This window comes from Eretmochelys imbricata, chromosome 1 (assembly GCF_965152235.1).
Source record: "Eretmochelys imbricata isolate rEreImb1 chromosome 1, rEreImb1.hap1, whole genome shotgun sequence".
NCBI classification, from domain to species: Eukaryota; Metazoa; Chordata; order Testudines; family Cheloniidae; genus Eretmochelys; species Eretmochelys imbricata.
This window is the reverse complement of record NC_135572.1, coordinates 216,148,142-216,163,728: the sequence shown is the minus strand read 5'-3', so window position 1 is coordinate 216,163,728 and position 15,587 is coordinate 216,148,142. Positions and strand designations below refer to the sequence as shown.

Below are 15,587 nucleotides of genomic sequence, written 5' to 3'. Positions count from 1 at the left end.
AGAGGGTACAGTAGGTGTAATGAAACAAGTCTTTTCTCCACGTCTAAGGGCTGGGATTCTGCTCACTCAGACACACTTATCTGCAGACACAGCTTAACAGACCCTCACCATGAGGAAATGGAGTGGTCAGCCTTATTTTTTCTATTCACAATTCTTTCCCATGTGCTCCTGGTTCTGCAATATATTAGAGTAGCCCATACTATCCCTCTGTAATGCTGGTAGAAGAGACACAGGGATGGTTGGATGAATAGGAGCACTAGTTAAAAATAGGAATTCTTTTCTCAGAAAAATGTTGAAGGAAACAAAAAAAAATATTTCAGTCGACATTTCTACAGAATGTTTCCAATTTTTTGATAAAACAAGTAGAAATAAAAACAATTTCAACCATCCATAATTAATAGCTTGATTTTTAGGCTATATTCATAGAGGTCCACAGATAACATGTTAATTTAATAATATATACTAGGAAGCTGTAGCTCACGAAAGCTTATGCTCAAAAAAATTGGTTAGTCTCTAAGGTGCCACAAGTACTCCTTTTCTTTTTGCAAATACAGGCTAACACAGCTGCTACTCTGAAACTCTTCATAATAATATTTAGTATTTTTCATCCATAGATTTCAAAGCACTTCACTAGGATGGGTGGACATTACAAGCTTCATTTTAGAGCGTGGGAAACTGAGGCACAGAGCAGTTAAGTGACTTGCCCAAGGTTACATAACAAATGTGGCCTAGTTGGGAACAGAACCCAAGCCTCCTTATTCATGGCCTGATTTTCAAAAGAGCTCTCCACCCAATATGCTGAGCCTTTGAAAATCTGGCCTCCTAGTTTGCTGCATAAATGCAAGTTGAGCTCTTTTGAAAATCTGGCCCACAGAGTCTGGTGCTCTGCTCATTGCAACACACTGCCTCCTCTCTCCAGTAAGGCACTGTCTAGACATCATTCCCTTGAAGAAATAATATATGTGGAGGAAGAATGGGGATCTCTTTCAAAAGATGGCAGGACAAAGATGGAAAACCTAAGGTCCAGTAAGGAAAAGCTAGTATTAAACAATAGGAAAAATTTATTACGAACCAGAGGAAGTGGGCCATGGAATGGACTCCCCTCGTGGAGTGGGTGAAGGATCCCCTCTGCCACTGCAAAGTCAAGAGCAGGATAAAGAAAACTGTAGTGGCAGGAATGGAGCTGATGAGTCCTGTGAAAGTGGGAAGTACATCAACAGCAGAGATCCTCCCTATGTGCTCATTTCATGGTCATATAGGTTTGTACTCACATGTGTTCACTTTGTCTCTATAGAGAGACACCACAGGCCTAGCCCTGCAGTCCCTATTCAGGCTAAACTTCCATTGACTTCAGTGAGAGTTCAGCCTGTGTGAGGAGTGTGTAGAGTCAAGCCCTTGAACCGTAAGTTGCTACTTTGCTGAGTTTTACTACTGCCCTTTGTCTCTGTGCTCTGGATATGAACAGTATTTTGGCACAGGAACCAAGCTGACTGTCCTGGGTAAGGAAGGGTTTGTTGGTTTGTTTGTTTGTTTGTTTGCTAAATAACAAAACATTCACAGTCTTGGGCTTCTGTCTCAAGCTTCTCTTTGGATATTTGTGGGCTGGATTTTTTATTTCTTTTGTCCTTTTTAAAATTGCGGGAGAAAAAGCAAGGAGAGCTTGCTGACAGATTGGAAAGTTTGGGTTAGCAAAAGGAGGGTGCAGTCTTCAGCATCTTTTTCTGAGGTGAAACACAGGGCACCCCAGTGCAGTAAAGAATTAAAGAGAAACAGGCCTCAATGAATGACTGGATATAGAGACTTTACATTTACTCTGTAGCTGTCTTTTTTAAATATTGGGGCCAGATTCTGCAGCCAACACTTTCTATTGACTTCAGTGGAAGTGGTACATATACAGTAGTTACTGATTCAGACTCGAGTACAGTATAGTCAAAAAATATAATTTTCTCTTTTGGTTTAAAATGATGGGCCTCCTGTGTAGATTTCTAAAGAGGGCATTGAATTTGCCTCTAGAAGCATCTCCCTCCTCACACAACACATACAGAGTCAAATACATGGATCTGGGAGGGGTTGTTGTCACAAGGCAGGAGAAGCTTTGTGTAGGGCTCTCTGTGTCATCTTGATTTCTGTTCCAGAGGATGGATTCACTATCACCGCCCCCAAAGTGGCCATCTTTCCCCCATCAAAGCAGGAGATCAAAGAGAAGAAGAAGGCCACCCTGGTGTGCCTGGTCACAGATTTCTACCCTGACCACATCAAGCTGGTTTGGCGGGTGAACGATGTTGAGAGGAAAGAGGGAGTGAGGACAGATGAATCTATCATGGACAAAACCTCAAAAAAATATTCACTGACCAGCCGCCTGAGGATCTCACACCAGGAATTTTCCAACTCCAAGAATAGATTCCAGTGCTTTGTTGAGTTCTACGGGAATAACACGCAAAGATATGATGAAGTCATCCATGGTGCAGCTGGTGAGTACTGAGCACAAAAGCCCTAGCGTGCTGGGGTCTGGCCTCTGCAGCATTCCCACCTCTGGGATTAGGAGTTGGAAAGGAAGGCAGGGCTCCTGCCCAGCACATCAGGGCATCACCACTTAAATCACTGCTGTCCCAAGAGAGTCCAAGAGTGGGAATTGTCACCTCAGAGTTCTGCAAAGCAGAGCAATTTGCTAAACCCTGGGTCACCAAGACCACTGTATGCCACACTCCAGCCTCTGCCAGCCCTTGGGATCTGAGACCAGGACTGGAATCCAAATCTGCTCTCCTACAAGCTAGTGAATAGACACATAATTCTCCCTTCCGCCCTTCCCCAACCCAATTAATTGTGGGAAACTGGGAGTTCCTTGTAAAAGACACAGATAGCTGGGCTCAGATACTAACTTCTGCTTGTTTCTCCTTTCAGGTTGCAGTGTCTCAGAAGGTCAGTTAAAGCCCCTTCTTCCTCTGTACTGTACGCCTGTGTGCATGTGCACATGAATGTTCAGGTGTGCATGGGGGTATGTGTACCCTGAGGTACTGCTGGGGGTGTGTGTGCATGGGGGTATGTGTACCCTGAGGTACTGCTGGGGGTGTGTGCATGCGGGTATGTGTACCCTGAGGTACTGCTGGGGGTGTGTGTGCATGGGGGTATGTGTACCCTGAGGTACTGCTGTGGGGGGGGCTGTGCATGGGGGTATGTGTACCCTGAGGTACTGCTGTGGGGGGGGTGCATGGGGGTATGTGTACCCTGAGGTACTGCTGTGGGGGGGGCTGTGCATGGGGGTATGTGTACCCTGAGGTACTGCCGTGGGGGGGTGTGCATGGGGGTATGTGTACCCTGAGGTACTGCTGTGGGGGGGGGTGCATGGGGGTATGTGTACCCTGAGGTACTGCTGTGGGGGGGGCTGTGCATGGGGGTATGTGTACCCTGAGGTACTGCTGTGCGGGGGGTGCATGCGGGTATGTGTACCCTGAGGTACTGCTGTGGGGGGGGCTGTGCATGGGGGTATGTGTACCCTGAGGTACTGCTGTGCGGGGGGTGCATGCGGGTATGTGTACCCTGAGGTACTGCTGTGGGGGGGGTGCATGCGGGTATGTGTACCCTGAGGTACTGCTGTGGGGGGGGTGCATGCGGGTATGTGTACCTTGAGGTACTGCTGTGGGGGGGGCTGTGCATGGGGGTATGTGTACCTTGAGGTACTGCTGTGGGGGGGGGTGCATGCGGGTATGTGTATTCATGCTGTCAGGCGCGGGTGTGCATGTGCTTATGTGCATATTTGTATGTGTGGGTGCACATGCGTGTACATATTTCTTGTTTCACAGAGACGTGGGTGTGCACGTGTGAGTATGTGCGTAGGCACACACACTGGGACTCACACCCCTGAACGCACAAAAATTTCTGTGGGACTTGTTCTAACCACCAGTGGCCAGGACCTCAGCTTTAGATCTCATGCTAAAGATATCACCTTCAGCAGCACAGAGACCCTAAGACCACACTGGGTCATTAGGGTCAGTACTGACTTAGAAGGGAGAGTACCCCCTACTGAGTCACCTACCCCGCTCTCTGCAGCACAGCACCCCCTAGCACCACACTGATGTATTGGGATCAGTGTTATCTCTGGGGGAAGGCTGCCACCTTCAGCGTCACCACCACTTCTTCAAACTCTTAGGTTTTCCTTAGCAGTCTACAAACCAATTGTTGGCCAGGGCTGACAATCTTTAGCTTTGGAGATCCAGCCCTCCTTGGTGGTACAGCCATAGGCAGCCAAATGGACAGTAAGTGGATTTTACAGATAAGCATTGCACCATCTTCTGCTAATCTACAGGATTAAAAGAACCCCCCTGGGTTGGATAAATTCTCCAAAGAAATTTTCACTTCTCTGTTAGCTTTGATGTATTATTTTCCCCCTTGCTTTTCAGAGTCATATCTGAGAAGTGCCATGGCAGGCAAGAGTGTGTATGTTCTGCTCATTTTCAAGAGTGCCTTGTATGGGGTCTTTGTGATGGGGCTAATGCTAAGGAACAAGGTGAGAGGTGTTTTCTTATTCTATGCACTCTGGGCCAGGTGCATTCTAACTAGAAGAGAGGTGGTGGGTGGGGAGGGGACTAGCTTGGACGAAGTGAGAACCAGCCATGAACCTCTATCTTCCCCCCACGCACACACACAAAAAGAAATCTCCACAACTTTTAAGATGCAAAAAAGTTCAGTGAAGTGTTTTTTTCTTTTTCCCCATGTCTCTGCACCTCTTGGTTTGCAAGAGAGTAAGCTAGAGTGATGGAGAGAGTGCAAGTGTTGAGAGAGAAGGGGAGAGAGAGAATGCAAGAGAGAAACAAAAGAAGGAAGAGGAAGAGTGAAATGTGACATAGACAAAGGATGGGGAATGAGAGAAAACTGAGAGAAGAGGAAGAAAGACGAGAGAGAAACAACAGGAAAAATGAGGGAACAGAGAGAGAATCAGAAAAGATGTGAGGGAAAGAAAGAAAAAGAGAGATAAATAGATATGTAGAGAGAAAGAATAAAAAATGAAAGAGAGAGTGAGTTAAGAAAGTTTTCAGAGTAACAGCCATGTTAGTCTGTATTCGCAAAAAGAAAAGGAGTACTTGTGGCACTTTAGAGACTAACCAATTTATTTGAGCATGAGCTTTCGTGAGCCACAGCTCATGTAGCTCACGAAAGCTCATGCTCAAATAAATTGGTTAGTCTCTAAGGTGCCACAAGTACTCCTTTTCTTTTTAAGAAAGTTTGTTTATCTAGTGGTGTGCTTGTAGTCATCCATTCTTTCTCATTTTTAACAGTGCTTATCGGAAATATCTTGAGACCTTCTGAGCTGACTCTTTTCCAATCACACATGAGGCCTTCAGCATAGTCAAGCAAAACCACACTGTTTCTGTTGTGCAGAAACTTTCATAGCCTTAGTGACTGCATGGGAAAATTCAATGTAAGGTTTCACCCGTCAGATATGCCCCTGACCACTACTTAACAGGAAGCACCAACTGTAAAATAGCAGTGAATCCCCTCCAGCTAGAGCACTGGCTGGTGGCAGTGGGAATCTGAGAAATTACAGATAAAAAGACACATTTGGTCACAATTTGCCATTTTCTTCCCCCTCACCAACCAATAGAGGGTTGTTCCCTGAGGTCTAGTCCCAGGGACTCAATTTGTGTCTATCCTTGAGGTCTACACCATTCAAACACAGTGACCCTGATTTTTCTGTTACTAAAGGTTTGTCTACACTTAAAACGCTGCAGCTCTTCAGAAGACACTACCTACACTGGTGAGAGTGGTTCTCCTGTCGGAGGAGATAATCCACCTCCCTGAGAGGTGGTAGCTATGTCAATGGGAAAATTCTTCTGTTGACCTAGTGCTGTTTACACCAGGGGTTAGGTCAGTTTAACTCTGTCACTCGGGGGTGTGGATTTTTTACATCCCTGAGCAACATAGTTATACTGACCTAATTTTCTAGACCAGAAACCAGCCCTTAAACCAGTAGACCAGCCCTTAAACCAGTATTATGTTGGTGTAATCCCATTAATGTAAATGGAGTTATCCCTGATTTACACCAGCATCAGTGAAAGGAGAAACAGCTGATCTATCTATCTATCTATCTACTAAAATATTGATATAATTTGATCAACCTTCTGTCAGTTAGGTACCCAGTACATTTTTAGTTCCTTTAATGTCTCCTCATCAATTAATCTATCTAGATCCTTAATTTATGAACCAGAATGGAGATGGATATGGCTGTGCATGAACAAGCTGCATTATGGAAAACTTGACTGTTTGCTCCTCCCCCTGGTGTTTCAATCACAGGATGATCATTGCTTGGTTCTGGTTAGCGGTGGCCCATGACTAATCTCCAGTTCTATTCCCTTCCCTCCCACAGAAAGTGCAGTAGAAGAAGCTGGCCTGAGGCGGATGGCACAGCTGCCTGGCGAAAGAAGGAGCTGCAGCTGTATTCGTTTTACAAGTCCTGATTTGTTTCAGAAATCAGCACAGCACTTAGGCTTTTGTTACAATAAATGTACAAAGACCACAATTTGGGGTTGTCTGGCTGTATTTGCTTGTTTGAAACAGCAGCTTTTAATAAACACTTATGGAATCCTTAATGAGGTTTTCTGCATTTTTTTTGTCAGCCGCTGAAGTATGAAACAAAAATGCCTGTAACATTCACAGAACTTAGAGAACATAGTGTATTAGACTGGCTTTGTTTGTGAATACATAAGTGAATGATGTCAGGCCACAGAAAGGATAAGGGACCTAATGCTACTGTTTCAGCTAAGTGGGGGAGTGGGGTTGGGTTGTCGCTCGTAGTGTAAATGGAAGAGGCCTGTGTTTCTTGAGCTGAAGAGCTAGAATTGTAGTCCAATCTCCCAAGGGGTCTCTATGTGTGAATTATGTAGCAATTGTACTGGCTGCGGTATATGAGTTCATTGCAATAGGGAGTCTCCATGCGATGTCATCCCACTGTGCACCTACTCTTGTATCGCACCCTCTGCTTTGCCAAGAGGAACCCACCTCCTGCTTTACTGAAAGAAACTCAGTGTTCCCACTAGTCAGTTTTTCTCCTTCCTGTTACAGTGGATCAAAGCATTGGACCGTCTAGTCCAGTGTCATCCTGTCTACTAGTTTACCAGGAGAGAGCCATGCATCCATCTACACTAGTATCTTACTTCTTGCTGTGTTGGAAAAAAACACTGTTCCATCTCATCCAGTCCTGTTTTTGATAATGGAAAATATCACATGCTTCAAATGAAAGCTTAATTCTCCCTCCCCCGTTTTGTCCAGCTATCTAAATATCTATCTTAAGTATCTCTACACAAACCCACAGGAGTACATGGCACTCTACAGGTAAAAAGAAAAGCGTCCTGACACCAGGCGCTTACACTCTCAGGCTTGATCTATACTTAAAAAGTTATATCAGCATAGCTACGTCAGCCAGGGATGTGAAAAAACCAAAGCCCGAACCAACATATCTATGCAGACAAAATACGCAGTGTAGTTGCAGCTATGCCTATAGAAGTTTGTTTCTGTTGACATAGCTAACATAGTTGAGGGAGGTGGTGTTCCTACATGGACAGAAAAACTCCTGTTGGTATGGGCTATGTCTACACAAGGAGGCTATGCTGAGGTAGACATAGGCAAAATTTGGAAGATAACACAACAAATAATGACACCAGGCTATGGTGAGTTTTGTAGTGAAGAGGCAGCCATGTTTGCTCACTTCTTGAGCTGTAGCTCACGAAAGATTATGCTCAAATAAATTGGTTAGTCTCTAAGGTGCCACTAATACTCCTTTTCTTCTTTTACCATGTAGCATTTTGAGTTGCACCATATGTAAAGTAGCATTGCTACCACTAGAAGGGCTCTCATAAAAGCTAGTAATGGCACATTTCGTTTCAAGCCATTTATCATTATAGTGGTGTGGAACGAAGGAAGGGAAAGAGACAATAGTGAAAAATGGGAGTCATATACTGCTCAGCAGCCAGTGCTATTTTAAGCTTGAAAAATAGATAACACAAGTTGTTCTGTTTCATACATTTCTTGGTTTTGAATGGGGATTAGTAGTGGAAACCATCATAAATGGTACAATATTGTACAATAAGAGGTGTTTCTTCCTAATCACAGACAGTGAATCATGAGAACTGATAACCCCAGACAGTGTCTCTACAGATATCCTTATTCATAAGATTGTCTAATCTTTTTTTTTTTACTCTTACTAAATTAATATCCTTTGGCAGTGAGTGCCTCAGGTTAAATACAGAGTGATTCAGAGGCAGCTCACTCAATCCCAAGGCACGGTGAAGGGAAGCAGGGACATCTTTTATGTAGAGATGTGTCCTAGCCAAAGCCCAGGATCCAAACACCCCCAGATTCTGGAAGTTCAAATCCAGACATAAATTTTGTGACTCATGCCCATCTCTAGTTTTATGTTTTCATAGATTCATAAATTCCAAGGCTTGAAAGGACCATTGTGATCATCTAGTCCAAAATTCTGTATAACCCAGGCCATAGAACTTCCCAAAAATAATTCATAGAGCAGATATTTTAGAAAAAAACATTTAATTTTGATTTAAAAATTATCAGTGATGGAGAATCCACCACAATCTTTGGTAAATTGGTCCAATGGGTTAATTACTCTCACTGTTAAAAATTTACGCCTATTTCCGGTCTGAATTTGTCTAGATCGAACTTCCAGCCATTGGATCATGTTATACCTTTCTCTGCTAGATTAAAGATCCCATTATTAAATATTTGTTCCCCACATAGATACTTATAGACTGTAATCAAATTACCCCTTAAACTTCTCTGTTTGAAGCTAAATAGATTGAGCCTATTGCATCTATCACTATAAGGAAGGTTTCAGAGTAACAGCCATGTTAGTCTGTATTCGCAAAAAGAAAAGGAGTACTTGTGGCACCTTAGAGACTAACCAATTTATTTGAGCATGAGCTTTCGTGAGCTACAGTGATCTGATGAAGTGAGCTGTAGCTCACGAAAGCTCATGCTCAAATAAATTGGTTAGTCTCTAAGGTGCCACAAGTACTCCTTTTCTTTTCACTATAAGGAAGGTTTTCTTTAATCATTCTGGTGGCACTTCTCTTAACCCTTTCCTATTTATCAACATACTTCTTGAACTATGGACACCAGAAATGCACACCGTATTCCAGCAGCAGTCGCAAAAGTACCAAATACAGAGATAAAATAATTTCTCTGCTCCTATTCGAGATTCTCCTGTTTATACAACACAGATCGCATTAGCTTTTTTGGCCACAGAGTCACACTGGGAGCTCATATTCTGCTGATTATCCCCAATGCCCCCAAATCTGTTTCAGAGTCACTGCTTCCCAGGATAGTCTCCCATTATGTAAATTCTTTATTCCCAGATATATACATTTACAGTCTTTGTTCCCAGATGTATACATTTTCATTTAGTCATATTAAAACACATATTGTTTGCTTGTGCACAGTTTAGCAAGCAATTCACATTGTTCTCAACCTGTTGTCTTTGCTATTTTTGTATCGTCTGCAATTTTTGTATCATCTGCAAACTTTATCAATGATGATGTTATATTTTCTTTCAGGTCATTGATAAAAATGATAAATAGCATAGGGCCAAGAACTGATCCCGTGTGACCCCACTGGAAACACATCCACTCAATGACTATTCCCGGGTTACAATTACATTTTGAAATCTATGCAGTGTAGTTGTAGCTGTGTTGGACCCAGAATATTAGGTAGTCAGGAGACAAGATGGGTGAGGTAATATCTTTTATTGGACTAACTTTTGTTGGGGAGAGAAACAAGCTTTAGGCCACTCTACCTTGAATGATCCCTTACAATATGTGCTAACTACTTATGCTAAACAATCTGTTCCACTCTGCATTTTGCTGTGATGCTGGGAGTTCCTTTCTCAGGCCTGAAAAAGAACTCTGTGTAGCTTGAAAACTTGTCTCCCTCACCAACACAATTTGGTCTAATAAAAAATATTACCTCACCCACCTGATCTCTCTCATTTTGAGACCTATCCATTTGCCAGTTTTTAATACATCATTCTAGTCTTTTAATCAAAATGTTAGGCATTGCCAAGTTAAACACATTAAAGAAATCTAAATATATTATGTCATCCTATTACCTTTATCAAAAACGTGTAATCTCATCAAAAAAAGATATCAAGTTAGTTTGACAGGATCTATTTCCCATAAACCCATGGTGATTTGCATTAACTACATTACTCACATTTAATTCTTTATTAATCAAGTCCTGTATCAGCTTGTCCATCATCTTGCCCAGGATCGATGTCAAACTCACTGGTCTGTAATTACCCAGGTCATCCCATTTACCCTTTTTTAAAAATTTATTAGTTTTCTTCCAGTCTTCTGGAACTTCCAGAGAGCTACAAGATCTATTGAAAATCAATATTAATGGTCCACTAAGAGCTCTTCAGTGAGATCTTTTCAAACTCTTGCATGCAAGTTATCTGGACTTGCTATTTAAAAATATTGAACTTTAGTACATTCTGTTTAATATCTGCCAGAGATACTGGTGGAATGGCAAGAGTGTTATCACTATATGATTAGAAAAAACAAAAGGAGTACTTGTGGTTCCTTAGAGACTAACCAATTTATTTGAGCATAAGCATCCGATGAAGTGAGCTGTAGCTCACGAAAGCTTATGCTCAAATAAATTGGTTAGTCTCTAAGGTGTCACAAGTACTCCTTTTCTTTTTGCGAATACAGACTAACACGGCTGCTACTCTGAAACCTATATGATTAGACTGCATCATCTGTTTCTTCCCCAAATACAGAACAGAAATATTCATTGAACACTTCTGTCTTTTCTGCATTATTATTAATAATTCTATCTTTTCCATCTAGTAATGGAACAATATCATTGCTATGTTTGTGGTAATGAGCAGGGATTCAGATGGCAGTACTCCCCCTTGGGAGGATAAATTCTTACTTATAGAGCCATGACTTCCATATCTTTTTAAAGAGTTCAATCATTATTGTTGAAGGACTTCAATGCAATACAGATCTAAGGACAGCTGCAAAAAGGCTAAGGGAAAATGATTACTAGGGTCCAAAAATGTTCAAAGCTGCCTAGACAGGCTTGGTTAAAATCACCCTAATCCCCATTTGTGCACTTCAGTATTATCAGTAATCTCTCCTAAAAAAGGAAGGTGAATAGCAGGGTTTGGAATAGCAGGGGGGCTGCAGGGCAAGACTGAAGGGCATTGGCAGGGCTGTGTAGGGAGTGCAGCACTGGACTAGCAGAGGGCTGCAGGGCAGGTTGGAGGGCCTTGGCAAAACTGTGTTGGGACCCCAGAATTGGAATGGCAGGGGAGCTACAGGGCAGAACTGAGGGGCATTAGCAGAGCTGTGTGATTAGCCCAGGACAGGAATAGCCGGGGGCTGCAGGGCAGGATTGAGGGGCAGTGGTAGAGCTCTGTGGGGGGGCCAGTACTGGACTAGCAGGGGGGTTCTAGGGCAAGACTGAGGGGCATTGGCAGGGCTCTGTGGGGAGCCCAGGGCTGCAATAGTAGCGGGTGCTGCAGTTCAAGGGAGAGATGGAGCTGGAGAGCTCAGCATGGGATGGCATAGAACATTTCAAAAGGCCTCGTATGCAGATTAAGAGAGGAAAGGGAATGGCTCAAATTATGAGCCTAACCAACCTTGATATTGTTCATTTACGAGAATAGCAGTTGAGTTTTATACATAACAGGATGCGGTTTAACATTTGCTTGTGAAACCGTTTCTGTAACTCATCATCACCTCTTTCCACAGCACCCCCCGCACCTCACTCTGAGGCACATGTTAGACTGAAATCGCAGTGCCTATCTGTCCCAGCTAGGCTGGTGGTTTTGCCGTCTTGTGTTATCACATAATCTTGCTGCACAGAAGGCTGCAGCGGGTGTTTGCAGGAGCAGCCGTTGCTCCTGATGTGTCACACGACAAACTAGGGGGTGTTTGTAGGTCACTGACCTGTTTTCAAAAATGAGAAAAACAAGATTTTTCTGGGTCTCTTTTGAATGACAAGCATGAGGGATTGAAAGAGAACTGCTGATTGCATATTGCCTCAGCACCCACTCTTTCCTCACAGTCACTGCAGGATTGTTCCCTACTCTCTGTTCTCCAGGGCTGCCTCTGGGCTAGTTTTAAATATCTAAGTAACAGGGCTTCCACCTTTCCCCTGGGGAACTAGAGCACAGGATAATACATTTTCTCACTGTGAGGGAATATTTGCTAGTTATCCAGCCTGAAATTTTCCCTTGTAGCTCAATGTCATTATTACTATGTATATATGAAACAGCACCATAGGTGTATGATGCTTTATGGCATGAAAACATTGACTTAAGATCTCACAATTTAATTAGACAGAATTCAGCAAGGGATGACAATAAGCAAACAATCTGAAAGTGCTGTACACATGTCTATAACTGTTAGGATTTTGTTTTCCATGTACTGCACCTTTGTCTTTCCAGAAATCTACAGTTTGCTGCAGCCAGGTGCTTCTTTGTGTTTAATTCAAATGCAGCATGTTCCACAGGTGACTCACACACCATACTCTCTTATGGAGACTTTATTTTTGTGCTTTCTTATTTTGCAGCCATTTTGGGCCATTTTTTTTGGCTCCCTAACATCAAAGAGTACTTTATACCATGAATAATACCACTGAAGTCAATGGCACTACTTGTGAAACATGGTACTACGCAAGGGTGCTATAATCTACCTCTTACACTGAAAATTTATGATAGCTCTTGAGGTATGGAAGGCATTTTGGTGGGGACAAAGGGGAATGAGAATTCCAGCAGTGAGAGATCATGGTATGCATATAATTACATATGCATCTTGTTTGTTTCACCCTTTGTTTCTTTGTCTTCAGCATTGGAAAACTGGTCCCAGAGACTAGTTATCAGTGGCTCATAGTCATTCTGGAAAGGCATAATGAGTGGGGTCCCGCAGGGATCAATTCTGGGTCCGGTTCTGTTCAATATCTTCATCAATGATTTAGATAATGGCATAGAGAGTACACATATAAAGCTTGAGGATGATACCAAGCTGGGAGGGATTGCAAGTGCTTTGGAGGATAGGATTAAAATTCAAAATGATCTGGACAAACTGGAAAAATGGTCTGAAGTAAATAGGATGGAATTCAATAAGGAGAAATGCACTCCGTTTAGGAAGGAACAATCAGTTGCATACATACAAAATGGGAAATGACTGCCTAGGAAGGAGTACTGCAGAAAGGGATCTGGGGTGGCAGGTAGGAGAGGAGGTCATAGTGGACCACAAGCTAAATATGAATCAACAGTGTAACACGGTTGCAAAAAAAGTGAACATCCTTCTGAGATGTATTAGCTGGAGTGTTGTAAGCAAGACACGAGAAGTAATTCTTCCGCTCTACTCTGCACTGAACAGGCCTCAAGTGGAGTATTGTGTCCAGTTCTGGGCACCACATTTCAGGAAGGATGTGGACAAACTGGAGAGAGTTCAGAGAAGAGCGACAAAAAATGACTAAAAGTCTAGAAATCATGGCCTATGAGGGAAGATTGAAAAAATTGGGTTTGTTTAGTCTAGAAAAGAGAAGACTGAGAGGGACATGATAACAGTTTTCAAGTACATAAAAAGTTTGTTACAAGGAGGAGGAAGAAAAATTGCTTTTCTTAACCTCTGAGGATAGGACAAGAAACAATGGGCTTAAATTGCAGCAAGGGAGATTTAGGGTGGATATTAGGAAAAAATTCAGTGTGGTTAAGCACTGGAATAAATTGCTGGGGAGGTTGTGGAATCTCCATCATTGGAGATTTTTAAAAACAGGTTAGACAAACACCTGTCAGGGGTGGGCTACATAATAATTAGTCCTGCCACAAGTGCAGGGGACTGGACTAGATGACCTTTCAAGGTCCCTTCCAGTTCTATGATTCTGTGATTTCTATGATTATAGCAGAGTGTCAATTAAGGTTAAGAGTCACTTGCTCATTAAAGGATGATGCTTTGAAGTGCTTGAAATTTGGTGTGCCTCATGGGAGTGTGGGGTAGGATTAGTGATCCAAATTTACAGTCATTTGACCAAGATACAGACCCTGAAAAAACAGCTTTTCTTAAAGTTCACAGCTTTTACAAACTTTTTGATTGCAGACTGGGCTTTTAAAGTACTAATGGCTTAATGGAATGGGAAGGGGAAGGTGAGCTGGAAATGATGGTGTGAAGCTATATGTTGCGGGGGATGGTGAGGGTGGAGGTGGAGATGGTGAGAGATACACCAGTCTTTTCTCTTATGCTTAAAGTGACTATAACGCCCATGTAAAAAAACAGTCAAGTTTTGGGGATGGAGACCATACGTGAGTTTTCTCTCACCAACCTTGTAAGAAACGACACACTCCAAACATTTCAAAGCCAGACCATTACCCCCATTCTATAATAACAAAGGGGGCAGGGTGGGGGGAGCGACACTTAGCAATCACATAGCAGCTGTGTGGCCTCGTGGGGTAACAGTAGACTGAGACTCAGACAGTCTGGGCTCTGTTCCTGGCTCTGCCATGGGCCTGCTAAATGGCTTTGGCTAAGTCATTTCAACTTGCTTTGCCTCAGCTTCCTCATTTATACAAGAGGGATAATGATGTTTCCCTCCTTGGTAAAGTTCTTTGAGATGTACTGATGAAAAGCACTATGTCAGAGCTAGTTATTAGTCTCATTACCTGGCCACAGTAGCATCTCAGCTGCATACCTGCATGATAACCACAGAAACATAAATGACCACTAACTCCTACTTTTCTCTTTCTGTTAAAAAAAAACAAAACAAACTAGAACATTTTGTGCCCTTCAGGAACATTGAGTGCCACAAGACACAAACTTTTGAAAACCAGGAAAGGAAAAGTTAAGGTAAATGTAACCTTAACTCTGTCCTCTTCCCAAAGCACCATGACATATACTCACCACCCTGCCTTTGCATTGCATTGAACAGGAGCTCCACACACCTGTCCTACACTCGAATGATTAGTGTACACACATAGACAGAATGTCAGGACTGCTAAATTTTACAACCCCTTTTACGACCCCTTCACTGTTATACACAAGATGCCATCTACCACTCTGCTTTCACTGACCTTTCATTAAACCCACAGCGCACACTCATCTCCTGACTCCCACCTAACTGCTGACAGTCCCCATGGCAAGAAGACCCCTGTGCCCCACAGCTGACATGACCTACACAGTGCTGAACCAAGGCATTCTGGATCTCTCAAGGTATGTGTGCACCACTTTCCTTTGAGCACACACACGGGGGTCAGGGAGAGGGGCTCTCCCCCAAGCAGCACAGCTTCCCCCTAGATACCCTCATCTCACAAAGACAGCTCTGCCAAGCTGCTCCAATTAATCCCTCTACCGTTCATTATGGCTAACCCTAACCCAGTGGCTGTAGCTGGAGCACATGCAGATCATTCCCAGCGGCTATTGCCAACTCCAGGGAGGTGGAGTTAAGGTTGTGCTAAGGGTGACTTACACATATTTAGTTCTGTTCAGCTTTCCTGCTATAACATCTTGCCTGAAGACAACTTAATGAGTTTTGTGGTTGTTCTCTAATTTCCCACGTCTATTGAACTCTTCCTG

The 15,587-nt window shown here is 43.1% G+C and overlaps 1 protein-coding gene across 1 annotated transcript in view; it reads left to right on the top strand.

Moving 5' to 3' along the window:
* LOC144267525 (T cell receptor beta chain MC.7.G5-like) overlaps positions 1-6,584 on the top strand; it is a 167,545-nt gene extending 160,961 nt beyond the window's left edge. The window contains exons 6-10 of the mRNA XM_077821607.1: positions 1,466-1,499; positions 2,136-2,471; positions 2,902-2,919; positions 4,398-4,504; positions 6,362-6,584. Coding sequence (XP_077677733.1) covers positions 1,466-1,499; positions 2,136-2,471; positions 2,902-2,919; positions 4,398-4,504; positions 6,362-6,373 — 507 coding nt within the window. The 3' untranslated portion in view covers positions 6,374-6,584. The remainder of the gene's footprint in view (positions 1-1,465; positions 1,500-2,135; positions 2,472-2,901; positions 2,920-4,397; positions 4,505-6,361) is intronic.
* The last annotated feature ends 9,003 nt before the right edge of the window (positions 6,585-15,587 follow it).